This window comes from Arvicola amphibius, chromosome 11 (assembly GCF_903992535.2).
Source record: "Arvicola amphibius chromosome 11, mArvAmp1.2, whole genome shotgun sequence".
Taxonomy (NCBI): domain Eukaryota; kingdom Metazoa; phylum Chordata; class Mammalia; order Rodentia; family Cricetidae; genus Arvicola; species Arvicola amphibius.
This window is the reverse complement of record NC_052057.2, coordinates 121,164,780-121,183,976: the sequence shown is the minus strand read 5'-3', so window position 1 is coordinate 121,183,976 and position 19,197 is coordinate 121,164,780. Positions and strand designations below refer to the sequence as shown.

At 43.1% G+C, this 19,197-nt stretch overlaps 1 protein-coding gene across 1 annotated transcript in view; it reads left to right on the top strand.

The window, feature by feature from the left end:
* Window positions 1–1,003: 1,003 nt before the first annotated feature.
* Necab1 (N-terminal EF-hand calcium binding protein 1) overlaps window positions 1,004–19,197 on the top strand; it is a 139,738-nt gene continuing 121,544 nt past the window's right edge. The window contains exons 1-2 of the mRNA XM_038347951.1: window positions 1,004–1,102; window positions 8,782–8,806. Of these exons, the coding sequence (XP_038203879.1) occupies window positions 1,004–1,102; window positions 8,782–8,806 (124 nt within the window). The remainder of the gene's footprint in view (window positions 1,103–8,781; window positions 8,807–19,197) is intronic.

Here is a 19,197-nt window from a genome sequence, read left to right as displayed (position 1 = left end):
TGTAGAAGTTCCTAACTCTGGAACAAATAAACGGCGCTGCTGTAAGACCTTTTCTTCACCGTGCCTAAGGAAGCACAATCTTTGAGGTCCAGGAATAACGAGAACCTGAAAGAAAAATGACAGTTCACCCGTGGTGACATTTTGAAGTTGACATATATTCTGATTCCAGCGTGCAGCCAGAGCTGAGACCAGCCAAACTTGTTCTTTGTAAACACTAGAAACAGAGCAGGACTGGAGTTGAGCTATCTCCCTACATTTTGTCTTGCATGTGCCTGGCTTGCCTCACCATACATCTGATAGTGACACCGTGTGTAAGCATCAGAACTATGAACAAAGTACCACCAAGAGGATCATTTTACCGCTTAGGAAAACTGACGTTTGAAGGTTTAGCCACTCGCAAGGTCACAAGATAAAAAAATGACTAAGCAGTCTTGGGCAGATCGCCAAACCCAGCGCTTTCATTCCAAACTGAACTATTAATCCCTTCTATGAGGAATCCAGGAACTGGGGTGGCTGGTGGGGAATGGGGGTGTGTTCAAGCAGAATTCTGCTTCCACCACTAAAGATTCCTTCTTTCTACTTGTGCCCCAACCCCCGTCCCAGCTTCTGACCTCGCCCCTTGCCTGTACAGGACAAAGCCTTGACTGGTCTGTCCTGTAAGGTGTCTTGTGGTGGCCGAGGCCCCTTTGGCATGAGGCTAAGGGTGTGCCAGAGCCAGGAAATGCTCCCAGGCAAGGGGAGCTGCATCGTTGCTAAGTGCAGGGATGAGTCGGATCCCCAGTGAGGCGCAGTCAACCCGTGGGAAGGGGGCGGCGAGAGCCAGTGTGCTGAAGCCGAGGGGCGGGAGAGGGAGGGGAGTCCGCGCTGAGCGGAGGGCGGTGCGCGCGGAGCGAACACCCACTCGCGTCCGAGCGCGGGGAGGCAGCAGCTGAGACAGCGCCAGGTCGGAGCCGCTGCATCCCGCCCAGTCGGTCTCCGCCTGTCCACTTTGGGGCTCCAGAGGATGGAGGATTCCCGGGAGACCTCGCCGTCCTCCAACAACTCCTCCGAAGAGCTCAGCTCTGCCCTGCAGCTGTCCAAGGGCATGTCCATCTTCCTCGACGTAAGTACAGATGAAGCAGTTAGGTGGGCGCCTTGGGCATCACCCCTGGGAGAGAGGAAGGGACGGGCGCAGCCGCTGGCAGCTGGTGTTGTGCGCTCAGACCTCCACCCAAACTATCTCTATCCGTTGTCCCCCAGGGGACCCTAGGCTAATGTCAGAGAAAAGACTGCCGCCCAACTTGCAAAAAGAGCTGTCCCAGGCTTGCAGCTTTGATTACAAGCATTCAGGAGACCAAAAAGTTCGATGTCCCAGCAGCCTGGGCTTCTGCCAGGGATGGAGTGGGAACAGGAATCTCCATTGGTCGGTATAGGATTTAATTCCTGCCTCATCCCGGTTTGCTAATAGGCACCTCCGTTTGTGCTAGGGAGCGCCTTAGAAATTGTGTTGTACTCACCGCCCGCCTCTCCCAGCTGCCTCCAAAAACAAATTCTTTGAACATATTTGTTTTTCATTTTACAACGGTAGCCAAGGTCTCTTTTATGTGACGATTGTTTTCCTTTTGGTGTCCCCTCCCTTCCCCATCATTCTCTTCCCCTGAGTCTAAATTGTAATGGTTCTCAATACCTTCTCTTCTGGCTTTGGACTGTTTGCCCTTTGGTCCCACTTGCTTGGGAATTGACTTCCGTCTTCCACGTCTCTAACAAGACCATTCTTTTCTTTCTGTGCTGTTTTTCTACCCTCGCACTGTGATTTCTCTCTCTAAGGCAGTTTTAGATCTTATGGGCTCCTGGATTCTGCTCCGATGTGTCCTCTGCTGGTTCAGTTCTCTGTGTTTCTCACCCCGCTGCCTTGTTAGCTTCCCTGGCTCTCCTGTCCCCGGGTCACAGGCCTTCTGGGCTCTGGCTCTCCCCAAGGCCGCTCAGTTGTCAGATTCACTCTGTTCCAGCAGGTAGTAGTGTCAGGCTCAGTGGGGGCAGATCTAGCCGCTGCTGGTGAGCATGCTGGAAAACAGGCATAGCACGCCGCCCAGGAGCTGGTCCCTGCCTCTCCTCTCGCCAAACCATCATTTCTTATTACAGTCCAAGCAAGTAGGAGGTGGGCCAGAAGCCAAATGCACTTGATTGTGAAAAAAAAAAATGAAAATATGAGGAAATCAAATACTAGTATCATAATGGGCAGGCAGAGATTTTGACAATAATGGGGGGGGACAGGGAAGCAAGGAGTCCTCACTTTGTCTTGAATGATCTAGAAATACATAACAATAATTAAATCTTGTGTAAGACACTTGACTGAAGGTTCAGTCCCAGTTCCTGGAAACCTCCCTTCATCACCATGCAGTTCCAACCCAAGATTTGGGGTATGGGGGCCAGCCATTTTCTTCCCTTGAAAACACAAATCTCTGATTTCCACTTTGGGCAGCACCAAATTGTTATAGTTTATTTTTCTTGTGGGGGAGGGGGAGGAAAACGGTCTTTACGCGGGTTCAGTCGATGCTTTCATTAGATAGTATTATTTCTTCATGCCCTGCCATTCAGGACATAGCCCTTGAGGAACTAAGCAGGGTGAGTGTATAAAGACATGGGAAGCCAATCACTTCCCCCCCTACTCCACCCCTCCTTAATCTCCGGACCAGGAAGAAGTCAGGGCCTTGCTCATCCAGAGAGGTGAGGAAGGAAACTTATGTAAGGCATGCATTCTGAGGGCAAGTGGGACCTCCATCAGTTTGGGCCTGACTTCTGCTCTGCCCTCCAAGGATACTGAGTGCTATCTTGTGATTTTTATCTTATGCATCTAACGAGTCCTGGTGACACTCCGCTCTGGTGAGGGACATATCAAAACTATGTAAGAAGAGAGGCAGGCAGACAGATCAAACCATTCTCAGCTGAAGTTAACTTCAGTTTTCTAAAAGTAAATAAGTAAATAAATAAATCTGATTTATTACATATGCATGGCTGCTCCCAAGTTCTACAAATGGTGCAAGGGCTCTGCCCAGAAGGAACTTTCATCTTTGGACAGAGCTCCTCTGGCTTCTTCAGTCCATTTCTAGAATTGAGGAAAAAAAAATAAAGCCCCACGTGATTTCACAGGAGACGTGTGAACGAGCCTGTTTTTTCAGTGAAATGTAGCCTCAAAAAAAAAAAGTTTAACTGCAGTTGAATTTTTTTCTTGGATAGAAAATATGTTGTTTACACATCTCTGAGTTATTTTGTGAAAAAAATCTAACACTCTGGTGAATGGTGTGACATGAAAAAGGATTGGTTATTTAGAGATCTCTGAATTATTCATCTTTAGATCGTGTTGCTTTTAGCAAAAACAAAATGTGAAACATAAATACATCGCTTGATTTGATTGGATATTATTTGATTAGATTCAGCGTATTCTAGTAGCATTGCTAGGAATGGTTGCTGTCTGCATTCTGTTACGATCACAAGGAAAATGTGGTGGACATTTACCTGTGCTAGGGCAGCAAAGGCATGCAGCCATCGAGGGACTTTTGCACCTTGCAGACTAACTCCCAAATTTGGGGAGGACCGAATCCTAGCATTTACACACAGGTGTCAGTGAGACAGTCAGTCTTTAGACTTCTTAGAGAAGTTACATACACGTCGTTTGAGAATCCTGTTGATTGCATGATTAGACTCGGCCAGCTGGTTGGAAGCGAGAGATAAATGGTTGACGTGAACATGAAAATCAGATTTCATAAGTCATTGCCTTTCATTTAATTTTCTTATCTGACACACAGAAGTAGCCATGAGTCTGACCCTTACCACCCAAGATTGTTGTCTTTATGGGTGTCTAGAAAACAAAGGGGTAAAGAGGACACATACAGCACACATTTGAAGTACTGTGATATGTCAAGGTTTCATGTTAAATCCACAAACAGCTACAGCTAAATTCACAAACTAATACAGGAACTGCATAAGTATAATCCACATTGTCTCCCCCAATATGGCAGAATTACAGATCACTTTATTGTAATTACATGTGAATACCTACTGAAGGCGAATTAGAAGTGCCGGCACCCAGACATGCTGGCACACTATGGCTGGGCACATTGACACGGTGCACGCCTGCCAGTCATGGGACAGGACCAGAATTGACCCCAGTATACGAAAACACAGGAGAATTAGAAGGATGACAATTACTCTTCTTTTCTACTGCTGTACTGCACATCCCCATGTTCCCTCAGTCCAGATAACAAAGAATAAAGTCCCATTTATTATGTGAGACCCTGAAGCAGTGAGGTGCTCTTTGGGTTAATCTACTCTGCTTCTGTGCAATGGAGAACCTCCAGTGCGGCTCCTGACCCAGGAGAAACTCCAAAAGAAATGAGCTGCATCTCCACTCACGCAATTGCGTTGTCCTCTTCAAATAGATGGGTTCCCCTTGACTCTTCTTCCGTTCAGAGCTGGGCATCTGACCCAGAGCCTTGTGTATACTGGGCAGGGGTTCTACCTCTGAAGCATTACTCCAGCCTTTGCTTACTTTTCATTGAGAAGTAAGAGGGCCTTCTCCATTTTACTGGGAACGTGGGATTGAAGCTAGAAGGTCAGAAGAGAGTTACGGCTCACCCTTGTTTCCCCTCCATCGTGGTGTATGAATTCATGCAAGGGACCTGGCCTGACAGGTCAGAACTCGGTGAAAAATGAGCGATGGCTTCCCCTTCTAAACGCTGTTTTATCTGATGCTCAGCAAGTACTCGTTTGTGTGAGAGATGAGATGTGGGGGGGGGGGGTGGTTGTCAGAGCAGTCAAGATTTTCTGACACCACGATTCTAGGACTGAATCCCACTATAGCCACACATCTCCTGTTTTTCCCTGTCACCCATGCACACTGAACTTGAACTTGAACGAGATTGTCCATTTTGGAAAACGCTGAAAGTGAAAGACTAGACAATACCGGCTTTTGCTATATTTTTTTCCCCACACCGGATTTAACTTGGCAGAGCTAAGAAGAATGGAGTAGGGTGTAATAATTACATTTTAGACCTGTTTTCCACGGTCAACTTCCCTGAAGCCTAAGGGCAACCAGTGGTGTGGTACCGAACACCTACTGAGTGTCCAGGCCTGTGCACTGCTATTCATCTGTAGCGCTAACCTTCTGTACATCAGTCTATGCTCTGCATGAGCGCTAGTCTCCTGCTGAGCATCCCAGTTTCCCTGGATCCTGCCCAGGGACTGAGAGCCCATCTTATCTTGAATCTTAACATGAATCCTGGTCTGAGGCACTTGTTAGTTCAGTAAATAGTGACTTCTTTGTGCTTGCAAGATAACATTATGTTTAAAGTCTGTCCCCAATAACTTAAAGTGAGAAATAAGAAATTCCATGTATTGGTGCCAAAGAGTGTCTTTGGAGGTTAAATAAAAAGAAGACTCTGTAAGTAGCAAAGTCCAGTATCCCTTGTATTTAAGCTTGTATTTAAGCCTGTATTTATCCCTTGTATTTAAGCCTGAGCAGATTTAAATTTATTTACCATGCCTCTAGTGCGGGCAGCTGTTAAGAGTAGCCGACTGAACTCCGTTCTCATTGGCAGAGCATTTTTTACTTATTACTTTGTGAGCTCTGAGGCAAAATTTGCAGAAGAGGCGGTTCTATCCATACTTAATTACAAGAATTTAATAACATGAGCTACTGTCTTAATTTCATCTCACCTAAGTGCTACCTCTGGTTGTTATTTATGCAATGAAATGATGGAATTCCCGAGTCCAGCTCCTTGGCGTGTGGTTGATTCTATTCCCATCATTTCCCATTCTTGGGGACTCAATAAGATTCAGAAGTCAAACCTTAGAGCCAATCAAAGATAAAAAACGGGATGTGCTTCCTGCTTCCCTAGCTTGGCTATAGCTTTTCAATTTTGGAAGACAGGAAGAAGCTGATCACTAAAGTCTGCACCAGCAACTACTCCAAGTAGTAAAAAGAATGTGTGTCGGTCTTACTTCTAACCATGAAGTCATCTTTTTTTGGTCGTGAAGTTTATTTAATGGAGGAGCAGTTTATGTCTGATGGATAAAGTGGCATCTGTTGCTGGGAGTTTCATGGGAGAGACTCGTGAGAAGTAACATTGGCATTTTATAGTAGAAACCATCTTAGTGAAGATTAGGTTTAGCCATACCTCACATCTGTGCGGTGGGAAGAGTGAAGGGAGGATGCTTTTCCTACGATAGGATGAAGGAAAGTTTAAAAGTGGGAATACAGCAGTAGTAAACAGGAACTTGTGTTTTTAAACACTTCGCTAAGAAGTGCCCATCTAAAATTAAGTGTACTTCTGGTCATTTAACAATAATTTAAGCTTACTCAGGAAAAACAAGATCCTCAAGGGCTCTTTCCCTATTATTAAACTTTGCATTTGCAATACCATAGATGGTCATTTTCTGCAGCTGTGTATGAAATAAATTATGTCTTCCCGTTGGTTTTCTGCAGGTACCTACATCACATGGGGCTCATTTAATTGCTCCTAACAGAGGGAAACAACACCTGTTTAGGGTTTGAATGTATAATAGTGTGTTGATCTCTTACAATAAACAGCTGGGATTGTCTCCTTAGGGTCTAGCCAGGGGCACAGAGAGTGCCATTGGTTTTTCTGAACCTCACAACACAACTTTCTGGAGTGTTGATTCATTTCAAGTTATAAATTATATTCATTTCAAAAGGGGGCCATAGCAACTCCCACAGATGGGGCGGCTCACACGTAAGAACTCCTAAGACCTCAGAGTTGTGAGGCCCAATAGGGTATAGAGAAGGTGCAGTAGGAAGTGGCTCCTCCCACAGCTGCAGAGTATAGATCTCCTGTGCCACACTGTTAGCTTTTGATGGAAGCTGTGGGCTCCCATCATCTAGAATTCCAGGATCTCGCTGTCATGAGCCCTCTTCCACGTCTGTGTCTCTGAATCTCTGACTCTTTATAAGGTCATCCATCAGGGCCCATACCCCATGAAGGACCCGATTCCAAATAAGGTCACATCCACAGGCACTAAGAAGCTAGGACTTCAACACCTGTTTTCAGGAGAAGACAGTTCAACCCACAGTATATTTGATGACACACTGTCCAAGGGCAGCACCTCGCTTATATCTTTCCAGGTCTAAATCCAAAAGCAATTAAAGAGTGTCTTTCTCCTAACTGCCCGTGCATGGACTATTGTTTAGCCCTAAGGTGCTCCACACCCATCAAATGGCATTGGCAGAAAGATATTCAGGCCTGCACACTCTACCCAGCCCTTAAACACAGAAACAAAGAGTAGAGGAAAGACTAGTTTCCCAGGAAATAATTACAAATCTTTACCCTTGAGTACTGGATACCAGATGGCCAAGCAACTGCAGTGCATCAAAACACTTTAGAGAGGGTATAAGATAACGCTATCACTATATCCAAGTGAGACAGAGTATAGATATGTGGGGCTCCTATTTGCCAACCATTTGTTACTTTTCTTTTCTGTTTCTATTTCCCATCTTATTGAGATAACAATTAACTGACATTAAAGTGTATACATTTAAGATATAAATGTGTTGAGCTTTAACAAATGAAATGTGTGAGTGAGTCCCTGTGAGCATCAAGATTGGCAGCAAAATGTTCTGCAGAGAGGCAAGAATGAAAACTCGGTTCCGCGTGACTTAGCCAAGCTGGTTTGAACTTCCAGAGTTCATTAGGGCAGTTTATTTAGAGATATTTAAGTGCAGTGCAATTTTGGATAAACGTTTCCTGGTAACAATATTCCAGTTCCATGTACACAATAAAGCTTAAGACGTGACTACATCAAAACTCTTTTGCAAAGCCCTTGTGACCTCTACCACGAAGACCTATAGCCTAAGGGCTTAGGATCTGGTGTGGTCTCTGACAGACATAGCATTAGAGGTGAGCAGCCTGTGAAGAACAGGTGATATCTCCCCTAACTATGGGTTCGCTTGACTGAGAAACAAAGCTAAATATACAGGTCTAGGGAAAAGAGAGCCTGGGATAAACAATCTGGGGATTTGGGTGAGGTCTGGCTCTACAGACAGAAAAGGTCACCAGGTCATTAACGGCATCCATTCCCAACCTTCTGGGTGGAAAACAGGTAGATATTTCCTTTATTGAGGAATCAACCTTCTGTGATTAACATTCTGGTTTCTCTAGTGCTTATCTGAGAGCACTCCTGCTCTCTACAATGAAACAATATTTGAGATAATTTAAAATTTGTATCCTCAATGGTTTTCTTACAGACTTTTATAATCCATACCTCTCGGCCTTGACTACTGTTAGACAGCTTTTGGTCTACTTTATGTCACTAAGTAATATTATTCATTTAAAAACTGGACTTATATACCCAGGCATTTTTTTGTGTCTCAGTTTTCTATTCAACATAATTACTTTAAGATTTATCCAAATTTTTATATGCAAGATATTTTTGATAGCGGATTCTTTTTAAATTGCCTACTAGCTCTTTTTTGTGCTGATCATACATTTTGGTTCATCATTTTACGTACGGATGGACATTTGAACTGCTTCCAGGTAGGAGAATATTTAAAAATGAAGAGCTCAGTTGGAAAACATTCATTTAACTAGAGTTTCATTTGCTTAGTGATAGATTAATTGTGTGTGAATATAGCATGCATTGCAATATTTAGGAACCAAAGATGTTCTTTCTTCCCCCTGCCAATCCTGGGGATTGAACCTAGGGCCTACATATGCAAGTACTTTAACACTGAGTTAGAGCCCCAGCACAGGGAAAAAAATGATAAATGTTTTCTTCTTTTCTTTTCAGATACTGAGGAGAGCAGACAAAAATGGTAAGACCAAATTTATACAATTTCTATTTATTAATTCATTATATTTTAGACTATCTTATAAAGAACAAAGATGTTGAAAGTCCTTGAAATTGACCAAAAAATATAATTCATCAATAGTTATCATTTTCACCAAGTTATGGCTCCAGATACTCATGAGAAGAGGCAGGTGAATTCAAATTTGACAGCAAGATGGAATTTATGCTTTTGCAGTAAGGAGTCCTGTCATATATATGGGCTGTGATTTTTTTTTCCCCCTGTAATGCTTGGGAAAAAAAATAAAGCAATAATAGCTTCGATTGACTGAGTGCATTGAGCTGTGTATTTTGTCTGTTGTGTCTTAAGAGTTCTAAGCTAGAAAGTGCCTTGAACATAAATCCGTTTGGGACCAGCATCTAGGCGCACTAATCTCACGGTGGCCTAAGGCGTTCCAAGGGCACTGTGGGAGGGGCTGCCTGGAAACTGTATGGCTTACTCTTGTATCTGAGGCATGGGAAACTCTCATCCTCAGAGACAGAGAAGGAAGAGATGGCAAACCAAATATAAAAGTCTGCCCTGAAAAATCTAGAGGCGGCTCTGCTAAGCCCAACTATGAGCTCATAGGTAGATGTTACTCCTTGATTTCACTAGAAGTCCCCTTCCACAGAAGCGGCGCGTGTTACGTTTGTTCTAGGGAAGTACTTCACTGGAGTACACTACTGGTAAGAGTGGCTTGAAGGTTTCAGGGTACAAAGGCTTCCTTCGCTTTCTGGGAATCTCACTTCTTATCTCCAAGAGAAGAGCGCCAACAGACCTGGCCATTAAAACATGTGATCTAGTTCTCCCTTAAGCATCCAGACCCAGAAGAGCTTTTCTGACACTGTGCACCTTGGTCCTCGGCACCTAATGGTCCATCCAGGGAGCTCTGGAAAAGCACCCCGAGTCGCTTTCAAGCGATGTTGCAGCGACTGGTATATCGCCAGTTCACGGCATCCTTATTCACGTGTGTGATCTCATTACTTTTGAACATGGAAGCGAGGAGACTCTCATACTTGACCTTTAACCCTCTGCTTAGTACCCAGCCCCAGTGGTGTCGGGATCGGGTAGCACACTCGTCTATGCAGCTGCTGTGTATTTCGGCATCGACCTGCCTGGCCCCTCTCACCTGAAGCCCCTTCTCTCTCAGGTTGTGCCTTTTTTTTCTTGGATTTCCAGATTCTGGTAAGGCCTGATAAATTTACCTTTGTATCCATCTTTCTACTCTCTCTATCAAAACTATCATACTCCACAGTCATGGTAAAACCCATATTCATGACATGAACCATCCGACAAATCAGTTCCCATGAATGAATTTAGAGGCTGATGGTGACCCCATATTTTATGGTACACAGAGAAGTCACCTGTTCCACCCATCCTTTATTCCCACAAGCCCCTCCCGCCCAACACGATTTCTTTCTGTTCCCTACTCCTTTCTCGTGTCTGCCTCTACCCGTGATCAAACCTCCTTTTCCCTGCTCTTACCTCTCACAGTCTTTGCCTGCGTTCATCCTGCAGTCCTCTAAAATATACAGTTTCCTGGGAGTTTCTCCTTTCTCCCACCTCCACGGCACAGTCCTGAGTAACCATGGTTATTACCTTCCACTCTAGGGGTCTTGAGAATGTCCACATCTTGCATTTGGCCTTAGGCCTCATATCTAAGTCTTCTCTATACTTCAGGGACCCCACCCACCCTCTCTCTGAGTTCCTAACTCTTCCCTATACTGCAGGACCCCACCCACCCTCTCTCTGAGTTCCTAACTTTTCTGCATATATAGATCATTGTAGTGGAGTGCTAAGTTGATCGAGATTTCAGTTTGCTTAGCCAAACTTGCTTCTCTAGGGCAAAGCTCTGTCTTCTGCATCAACACTATGCCAAACACGCACCTTTACGCTAGTTGGTATTTGTTTAATAATAAGTTACTAGTGAAGGTACTCTTCTCAGGATACACTGCTTTCATCTGTCCACCCCTCTCTGCCTTCTCTCTACCTTATTGTTCACCCTGACTCTTGATATAAAGTTGGGGCATGCTTGGAGTCTAGCAGTTCTGGGCCTAAATCACAGACAGTTATCCTATCTCATGACTCCATGGATGCCAAGCATCACTGTCAATAGCACATGAGACAACGTAAAACCTCTGGGGTAGTGCCTCACACACAGTAGCAACTCAAGTTGTGAGCTCTGTTGTGTCGCGATGCTTTGGCAATATGAAGCAACTGGTGACATTGCAATATTGTCTCCTGTAGCAGGACTTGGTGGGGAGGAAACATAAGGCTCTTTACCAGTCACGCTGAATTGAAAAAGAAAAGTAAAGGGGGGGGGGGGTCTGGTGTAAATAAGAAGATAACAAAATAGCCATCTTTCTGTATCATAAGATCCCTCGTTGCAAATCAGCAGCTATTCTGTGTATCTACTCTCTTGGTAACAGACTCTCATGTGATGGAGACCCTTGTGGACAGCTTAATTGGTGCTGAGATAACGAAAGGAATGAGAAGCAATAAGCAGAATGAGTCAGCTGCCAGAGGACAGGATTAGCATTTGGACGCCTTCTGACATAAAAGTGAAGTTGCTGGGTAAATGGGAGATAGTAAACGATTAGGGATTAGCTGTAACGATGGTGTCTTGGAGAGAGGGTTTTTGGTCTGGTTATTGTTTCTAAATCACAGGCTAGGATTCTAAGCAGAGAGAGAGACTTGAAAGTAGTGTTGCTTAGGGGAGGCACCAGGGCTCGGAAATGCAGAACTCTGGAGGAGCTTCCTCGCCCACGGCAGGAATGAAAATGGACATTTTTCAATCTTATATAACATATTTTACATGTAATTTTTACTTAAGGATATTTAATCGACAAAATAGTTGATTGTGTGTATTAATGGTATTTAACATGATGTTTGGCTGTATGCCCAAATTGATTAACACATTCGTCACACAGCAGGTCTCCAGAACTTGCTGGTTTTATGAGGGGAAGTTTGTATCCTTCTAAGAATGTCGCCCCATTTCTCCTACATCCAGCAGCTGGCAACTGCCACTCTACTCTCTGTTTTTATGGGTTTGACATTTTTCAGATTCTACATATAACTACGATCATACGGTGTTTACTGCTCTGTGTCTGGGCCAAGAGATTTTCTTTTGCTTAGTAAAAGGCAAAGCGAAAAGGCTCCTAGTGGTGAGGGGCGACATCCAGTTCCTCTTTTATGGACACACACTTGCTCAGATCCACAACTGTGCCTGTCAGCTAATAGGGTAGATAAATAGTGTTTGTGGCCCGGTGTGATGCTTGCCTCCGGCTGAACATCCCTGTCGTTCTCTGGCTTTTAGTTATTCTACTCTGTGAGGGCAGAGCTGTCTGAGGTCCGAGAGTCTGAGCAAAGTGCCTGCCTTACATAGGTGCTCAATTAACTTATGAAGAGCTGTGAGAAGGGCGTCATCAACAATTTGACCTTGGAGCCTGAAGAAGAAGAAATGGAATCCTGTGGATTTATTTAATCAAGATTCACCCTGCTTGTAGCCATTTTTACCAGTTATTAATAGTGACTAAAATGTCTGGTTGACTATTATGGCCTAGGACCAACCCTGTGTTCTTCATATACATTGTCTTGAATCAGTCTGGGAGTCCACCATAGGAAAACGAGAGTTTGAGAAATAGAGATTCAGTGTCTTGCCTCCTACTCTAGCCGCACAATATTGAACAAGCCGTTCACGCTCCCTGTGTCTTCTCATCTGTGAAATGGGTGAGTGACAGCATTGTCTCAACAAGCTGCCTTGAGAATTAAATAAGATTATACTTTTGAAGCATTTCACTTTTATTATTGCATATTATGTGTACATGGTAATGGATTGCATTATATTTCATAGTGAATTTCCTATTCACACACACACACAACCTCGCCTCCCTCGCTCACCCTTTTCTCTCTCTCTTCCCAGTTTCCCCCTCTTCTTCTTTTGCGCCTTTTTCTTTACTTTGGTGACATAATGAGTTTCATTAGGATTGCTCACAGGAGCATTCATGAAGAAAATGTTTTTCCTCCATCAATTATTAACTGCCTACACATTCTCAAGGAAATGCAAAGCCCCGCCCTTCCCAGTTCCACAGCAAGGTATTGGCAGGTCCAATCTTGTGCAGACCTTGTGGGTATCACCACACCAGCTGTGAGATCAAGAGCAGAGTAGACATGCAACTCTCAAAAGTCAGAGTTTCACATTGTCCCCCCCCCCCATCTTACTCTAATTCTTCTCATTCTTTTTTCTTTCCACTTTTTCACGAATGTTCCCTGAGCCTTGGGGAGGAGCAAAGTGGAGGAGGAGCATAATATAAATGTCTCACTTAGGAGTGGGTTTCAAAAGTCATCTATTCTCCGTACTTTGAGCTATTCAGTCACTGCTGACAAAAAACAAAGATGCTTCCTTGACCACAGTTGATGGCAAAACTCTTCTGCGTGTCTAACATTGTTGTTTAGAAGGTGATTTGATAGAAATATCATGTCCATCCAGCAAAACGGCAACAGTAGCTTCCTTACCAAGGTCTGTACTCACCGCCCCAGCTGTGGCTACCAATCATATCTATAGTACCGTGTGTGAAACCCCTCATGTCACGCAGGCATCACATGCAATCAGAAAGTGATAGGTGACCTCCGTGATAGACTTGCCACTCTTTGACCAGTCAGCTCATTTTGCCTGTCTCGGTACTGTTTCATGCAAGGTCCACGGCTTTGTCAGCATGCTGTTATTATTGATGACAATTCTCCCCCAGTAGTGCAGCATTAATTACAATCTAGGTAATAGTAGCTCATCTTTGTAGCCATCGTTTCATTTTTAATGGACCAAATGAAGCTAGAAGGGTTAGGTAACTGTCTCTGAGTTGCATCTTATGCTAATAGCAGAACCAGCATAGTAAATCAAGACTTTTCTAAAAAAAAAAAACAAAAAACAAAAAAACTTATCTTACTCTAAATTGACTTCTTCTGGTCTATACACATATGTGTTTGTATATATCCTAGTGTGCAAATACATGACTCTTAGTTGTAGTCGTAACACCAATCTACAAAGGTCTGGTGGTCTGTTTTTGCAATACATGATCATTACATTTATTTAATGTGTTAAGTATTTTATAGGAAAGCTGAAAAATGTATGAATGTATGGCTAGCAAGTCTCCAGAAAACAGCATTAGCTAAGGAAATCCTGGGCAACAGTTCACATACTACTTGTATGTTCTGATGACTACATTGGGTTGTAGTCAGTGAATATGGAATTAATTGTATGGAAATTGATTTAAAAATAGCCTTTCAAGTTTATCCTCCAAAGCTTGGTTCATTTCATCCTCTCATGAAAATAAGCTAGGTAGAGACTTAAATAAGGGTTCAGTAGGTAGGGCTTCTTTACAGAGAGGTAGGTGTTCACATACCGCCCTCAGAACCTGAGAGAGGTCTATGTCTTCGGAAAGGTGTGAGCTTCCCAGACAGTTATCCTTCAACCCTAAGGAGCCCGCAAACCCTTCCTACTTGTAATCAAGGATGTGGCCCCAAATAAAATGGAGAGATTGAGATGTATGCCCAGAAATTGATATAATTGGTATAAGATTGATATTTATTTCATAATTTCTTACTCGTTTCTTAAAATGGATGTGAAACAGAGTAAGATAATTTGAAGAAGAACTCTCAAGTAGCCCTGTGCCCACGATTTTTCTTAGGTTTGATGGAAAGTCAGCTAGACACCTGCCACCCTGGAAGCCAAAGCCACATCTATTAGCAATGAATCATTTAGTCTGTGCCCTAAGAAGGACCCTGTTAGGAGCGGCTCACCTTCCAGAGAGTATAAGAAGAACTCTAGTACAGATTCTGACTCTAATGACTTCTTTTTAACAAAACAAGAGAAAACACATTTTGTATTTTGTTAGTACTTTCTTTCTGATATGTAAAGCAGTTTCACACTCACAAATGTGTTACTTTTCTTGCAGAAGTAGAAAATCCCGGAAGTTCTGATTTTTACAGAGCAGGGCTTAATGGGTATCACAGAAGGGAATCTAGATTCAAACTTCCGAACTCAATAAATGGCCACTAAATGCTCAGAAGTCAGGCCTGGCTATGACATCAGACCCTGGAGTGCACTGGGCATAGCATTTACCTCAAACCTGAACGCAACCTTATATGCACGTGAAATTTATGTTAGCTATTGGCTCTCTTCCTTCTAGAGCCCAGAGGAAGGTGTCATGGTGTTAAGTTCATGACCTGCAGTCAAATGAACTGAATTCCAATCTTTGTTCCACTCTCTTATGTGACCTGGATAGTTTGCTTAGCTTCTTTATCCATAAAATGAAGCGAAGGTTGTGGCTCTGCTCCATGCCCATGAAGGACTGAGATAATGCATAGAAGCTTGTCAGGATGGTGGCTGTCCCTCAGAAAGTCCTTAGTAAATGTTGTCAAATGTTAGTCTTCATCCTAATCCCTAATCTTAGTCGTGAGCCTGTCCCCCTCAACAGCTTACCCCCTCTTCCTCTGATGGGGACAGTTACCAGCACAGCACCCAGAGGGTCTGTCCAAGATGACCTTACATCAACCCTAGTTTAAGTTCTGCATGCTTGGCATTGGTGCTTCACACATAAAAAAGCAATCTTTCAGATTTTGTGTTACTGTTGCTGTAACATATTGAAACTAAAGAAATTGAATTGACCTTTATTTGTAGCTTTTGAAAGAATTAAAGGAATATGGGATATTTCATATGTGTAAAACTTTTCATTAAAAATGTATGCCATGCAAATTTTATTTTATTTTAATTTTTGCTTTTTGAGACAGGGTTTCTCTGTGTGATAGCCCTGACTGTCCTGGAACTTGCTCTGTAGACCAGGCTGGCCTCAAACTAGCTAAGATATTCCTGCCTCTGCCTCCTAAGTGTTGGGATTAAAAGTGTGCACCACCACCAGGTTGCCATGCAATTTCTTAAATGATACCAAAGTGTCCTGTGATCAGTATACTTCTTTAAATATAATGATACCATCCCACAATGTGGTTCTACACAGCCCATACGGTTAAAAACGGTTATTGAAGCTGATGAGAACTAAGTGTGGCTAGGGTCAGAGTGGAGCTTTTAAGTGCTAGTCTCAGGCCTCCATCTCTTCTTTTTACATGCATGCATTCATTCATTCATTCATTCATTCATTCATTCATGTACTACTAGTGTATATTGATCTTGTGTGCCACCCTATAAAAGCACTAAATTCAAGTCAATCTCTCTCGCTTTCTCTTTCTCTCTCCCTGCCCCTCTCTCTCTTACACACACACATACACACACACACACACACACACACACACACACACACACACACACAGAGAGAGAGAGAGAGAGAGAGAGAGAGAGCAGGAAACAGAGCAGAGTTTAGTTAAAATAAAAGATTTTTGTTTTGTTCTATTTTGTTTTGTTTTTTGTTTTGCCAGTAAAGAAAGAATTTATTAAGACTGAGGAGACACACACATACATCAGGTAAACAGAAAAAAAGGATAGAAAAGACTTTCTGCAAAGCCGATGCCAGGTCAGGAAACATTTAGGGAGCTGTGCTCAACTTCTCCTTGAGGTCTGGAGTTTTAAAGTCTCTGAGGGGTGGTTCTTCCCTAATTTAGGGTTGGCTACTTTTGGTGAAAGAAAGGATGACTCCCTACTGTTATGTAAACATGCCAGTTGAAACAGGATCCAGCCTTGAACTTGCTGAGCCAGTCCTCAGGCAGGGGGCTTCCTGGCAGGAGTTGAAGCCCACAGCCCTTTGCTTTAAATCCTAGGCTTAGAAGGTTGGGAAAGAAGTCAGCCATCTTGTAAATTCACTGCCTTTATTACCTAGTTACGTCCACTCTCCCTGTCTGTTTGCCTATCAGAGAATATAACTTAGTCCCTCACCGGCATGCTCCCCAGAAGCCATCCTAACTGCTGCTAGCGAGTTGGGACACAGACCGCCCTTACTGCTTTCAATCTGGCCAAGAGTTGAGGTGGAAAGGGCAGCAGTTTGAGCAACTCAGAGGAGGGTCTACATAAGAGACCATATAACATTTAGCAGCTGGCCAAGATACAGGACATTTGATGACAGTGTGCATCCTCGGAGGACGCTTTTCCAGTGAGGTACCCCCTTGTCAAACTCACAGGTTTGGGGAAAGTATTTACCAAGTGGTGTCCCTGAGATATTGCTAGACAAGCCTAGAAAAAACAGACAAACAAACAAAAAACCTGGTGGGGTTGTATGTATTCCTCCTTTACATTGTTAATTAGATCTTTATATTTTATCATGGTTTCAGCAAATAGACTCTGGATTTTACTCAGGCTTGGCCCATAATGTCCACTCCCCTTGGACGTTACACCTGACCCATGGGCATAGGCTTTTGTTGCTGGAAAGGCGTGGCCAACGAGACAACAACTTCAATTGGCTTCTCCAGTCATTTGATCCCTAGGCAGAGGTCTGGGGTGACAGACAGCCGATTGCATAGTTAAGGTTCATGTTTTTGAGGTAGAAGTAAATTTGAGTTAGATATGAATTGTAAGGAATGTCATGATGGAAGCCTTTAGTGGGGGCTCCCATGGAGTAATCTTCCTGCTCTTCCACAGGGCGTTGCCTACCCACTACCTCCATCTGTGTCTGTAGGACACTCAACTCCAGACCACCCATCTCTCTGTATATGAATAAGCAGAGCTCTGTCTGCTTGAAACGACTTCCAAGCCATGGGTTTCCAATAAAGTTGACCTTCCCATTCAGTCATCTCTGAATTCTATTTGGGAGAATATGCTGGCTAGTTTTATGTCAACTGGATACAAGCTAGAGTCATGTGAAAGGAGGGAACATCCATTGAGAAAAATGCCTCCATAAGATCCAGCTGTAGGGCATTTTCTTAATTAGTGGTTGATGGAGGAGGCCCAGCCCATTAGGGGCCTTAACAAAATTACATTAACAACATTAATGTAAGTTGCTACAAATGTCTGTGATGTTTCCGTGTTTCTTATGACATTCTACATCACATGTGAATGGTTTTATAAACCTATTAAATATGACAATCTCCAAATTACCAAGTTTTATATAATCTTGAGGATATTAGTTTATGCATGAAATGAAATTGTCATGTTGTCAGAGGTTTCTGTCCCACCCAGCCCTACAGCCATTCAGTCCCAAAAAAATACACAGAGGTCTATATTAATTATAAACTGGTTGGCCTGTTAGCTCAGGCTTTCTCATTAACTAATTATTACATCTTATATTAGTCCATAATTCATAAAGTCTGTGTTAGCCACGTGGCTTGCTACCTTTATCAGCAAAGCATTCTCATCTTGTATCCTCTATGTCTAGGTGGCGACTGCAGACTGAGCCTTTCCTCTTCCCAGAATTCTCCTGCTCTGGTTGCCCCACCTACACTTCCTGCCCAGCTGCTGGCCAGTCAGCATTTTATTAAAGCAATACAAGTGACAAATCTTTACAGGGTACAAGACCATTGTCCCACAGCATTGTTGTACTAATAAGACTAACTAACTTAGTAAAACATTTCTTCCTACCACATGCTGAAGAGTCTTACCGAGATTCCAGAGAGAGGATGACATCATTGTTCCAGTCTTATCCTCAAGTAAATTAAGACAAAACTCAAGAACATAGAGGTTGTAAACAGAACATGTATCTAGAGTCTCTTCTAATTAAGGGGCTTAGCACCTAACTAGGGCACCTTATCCGGTAGAGCTCTGCAGAGTGTTGCTCTGTTCAGAGAAGAAATATTGATCTTCTATAATAAAAAAAACAATACTGAGATACTCAAAGCAATTTGAGAACAAAAGACAGGAAATGTGGAATTATCCTATGATCATGTTTGAAGATGCATGGTATAGTGGAGATCTGGAACCACAGGGGTCAGACGCTAACCTTGGGTTTTCTATTTTTTCATTTTCATATACACCAGATATTTTGATCCATCCTTTGTGTGACAGAAAGCATCCTAGTGTTTGAGGATACAAAGAGGAAAGGATATATAAATTTTAGGATTCATTTATGGGGCTCTGATGTTGTTGGAGAATTAATCTCCCTGAGCTTATTTCCCTGCTTTTAAGTAAGGATAGAAAATTTGCAGTAATTGGGAAGAATAAGAAAGGTAAATCCCCACGAATGGTGCTTAATATTTTGAATAGTCAAAATATCTCAGCTTCCTTCATTAATTCCCTGTAGGTAGTTCCTAAAGATACAATTCTTTAGCTGTAGATTCACCATGAAAGGTGGATTGTACCAACACGGAACTCCTGCTAGACTTCATATTCATAGGGCACACTATGTATCTGTGCAGTGCAATGGATTTCTCTTTCATTTTCTGCATGGATTTGAGAAAATGGAGCTAATCAATAATAAAGCTTTAATGATGTGAGAAGGACTGACTGA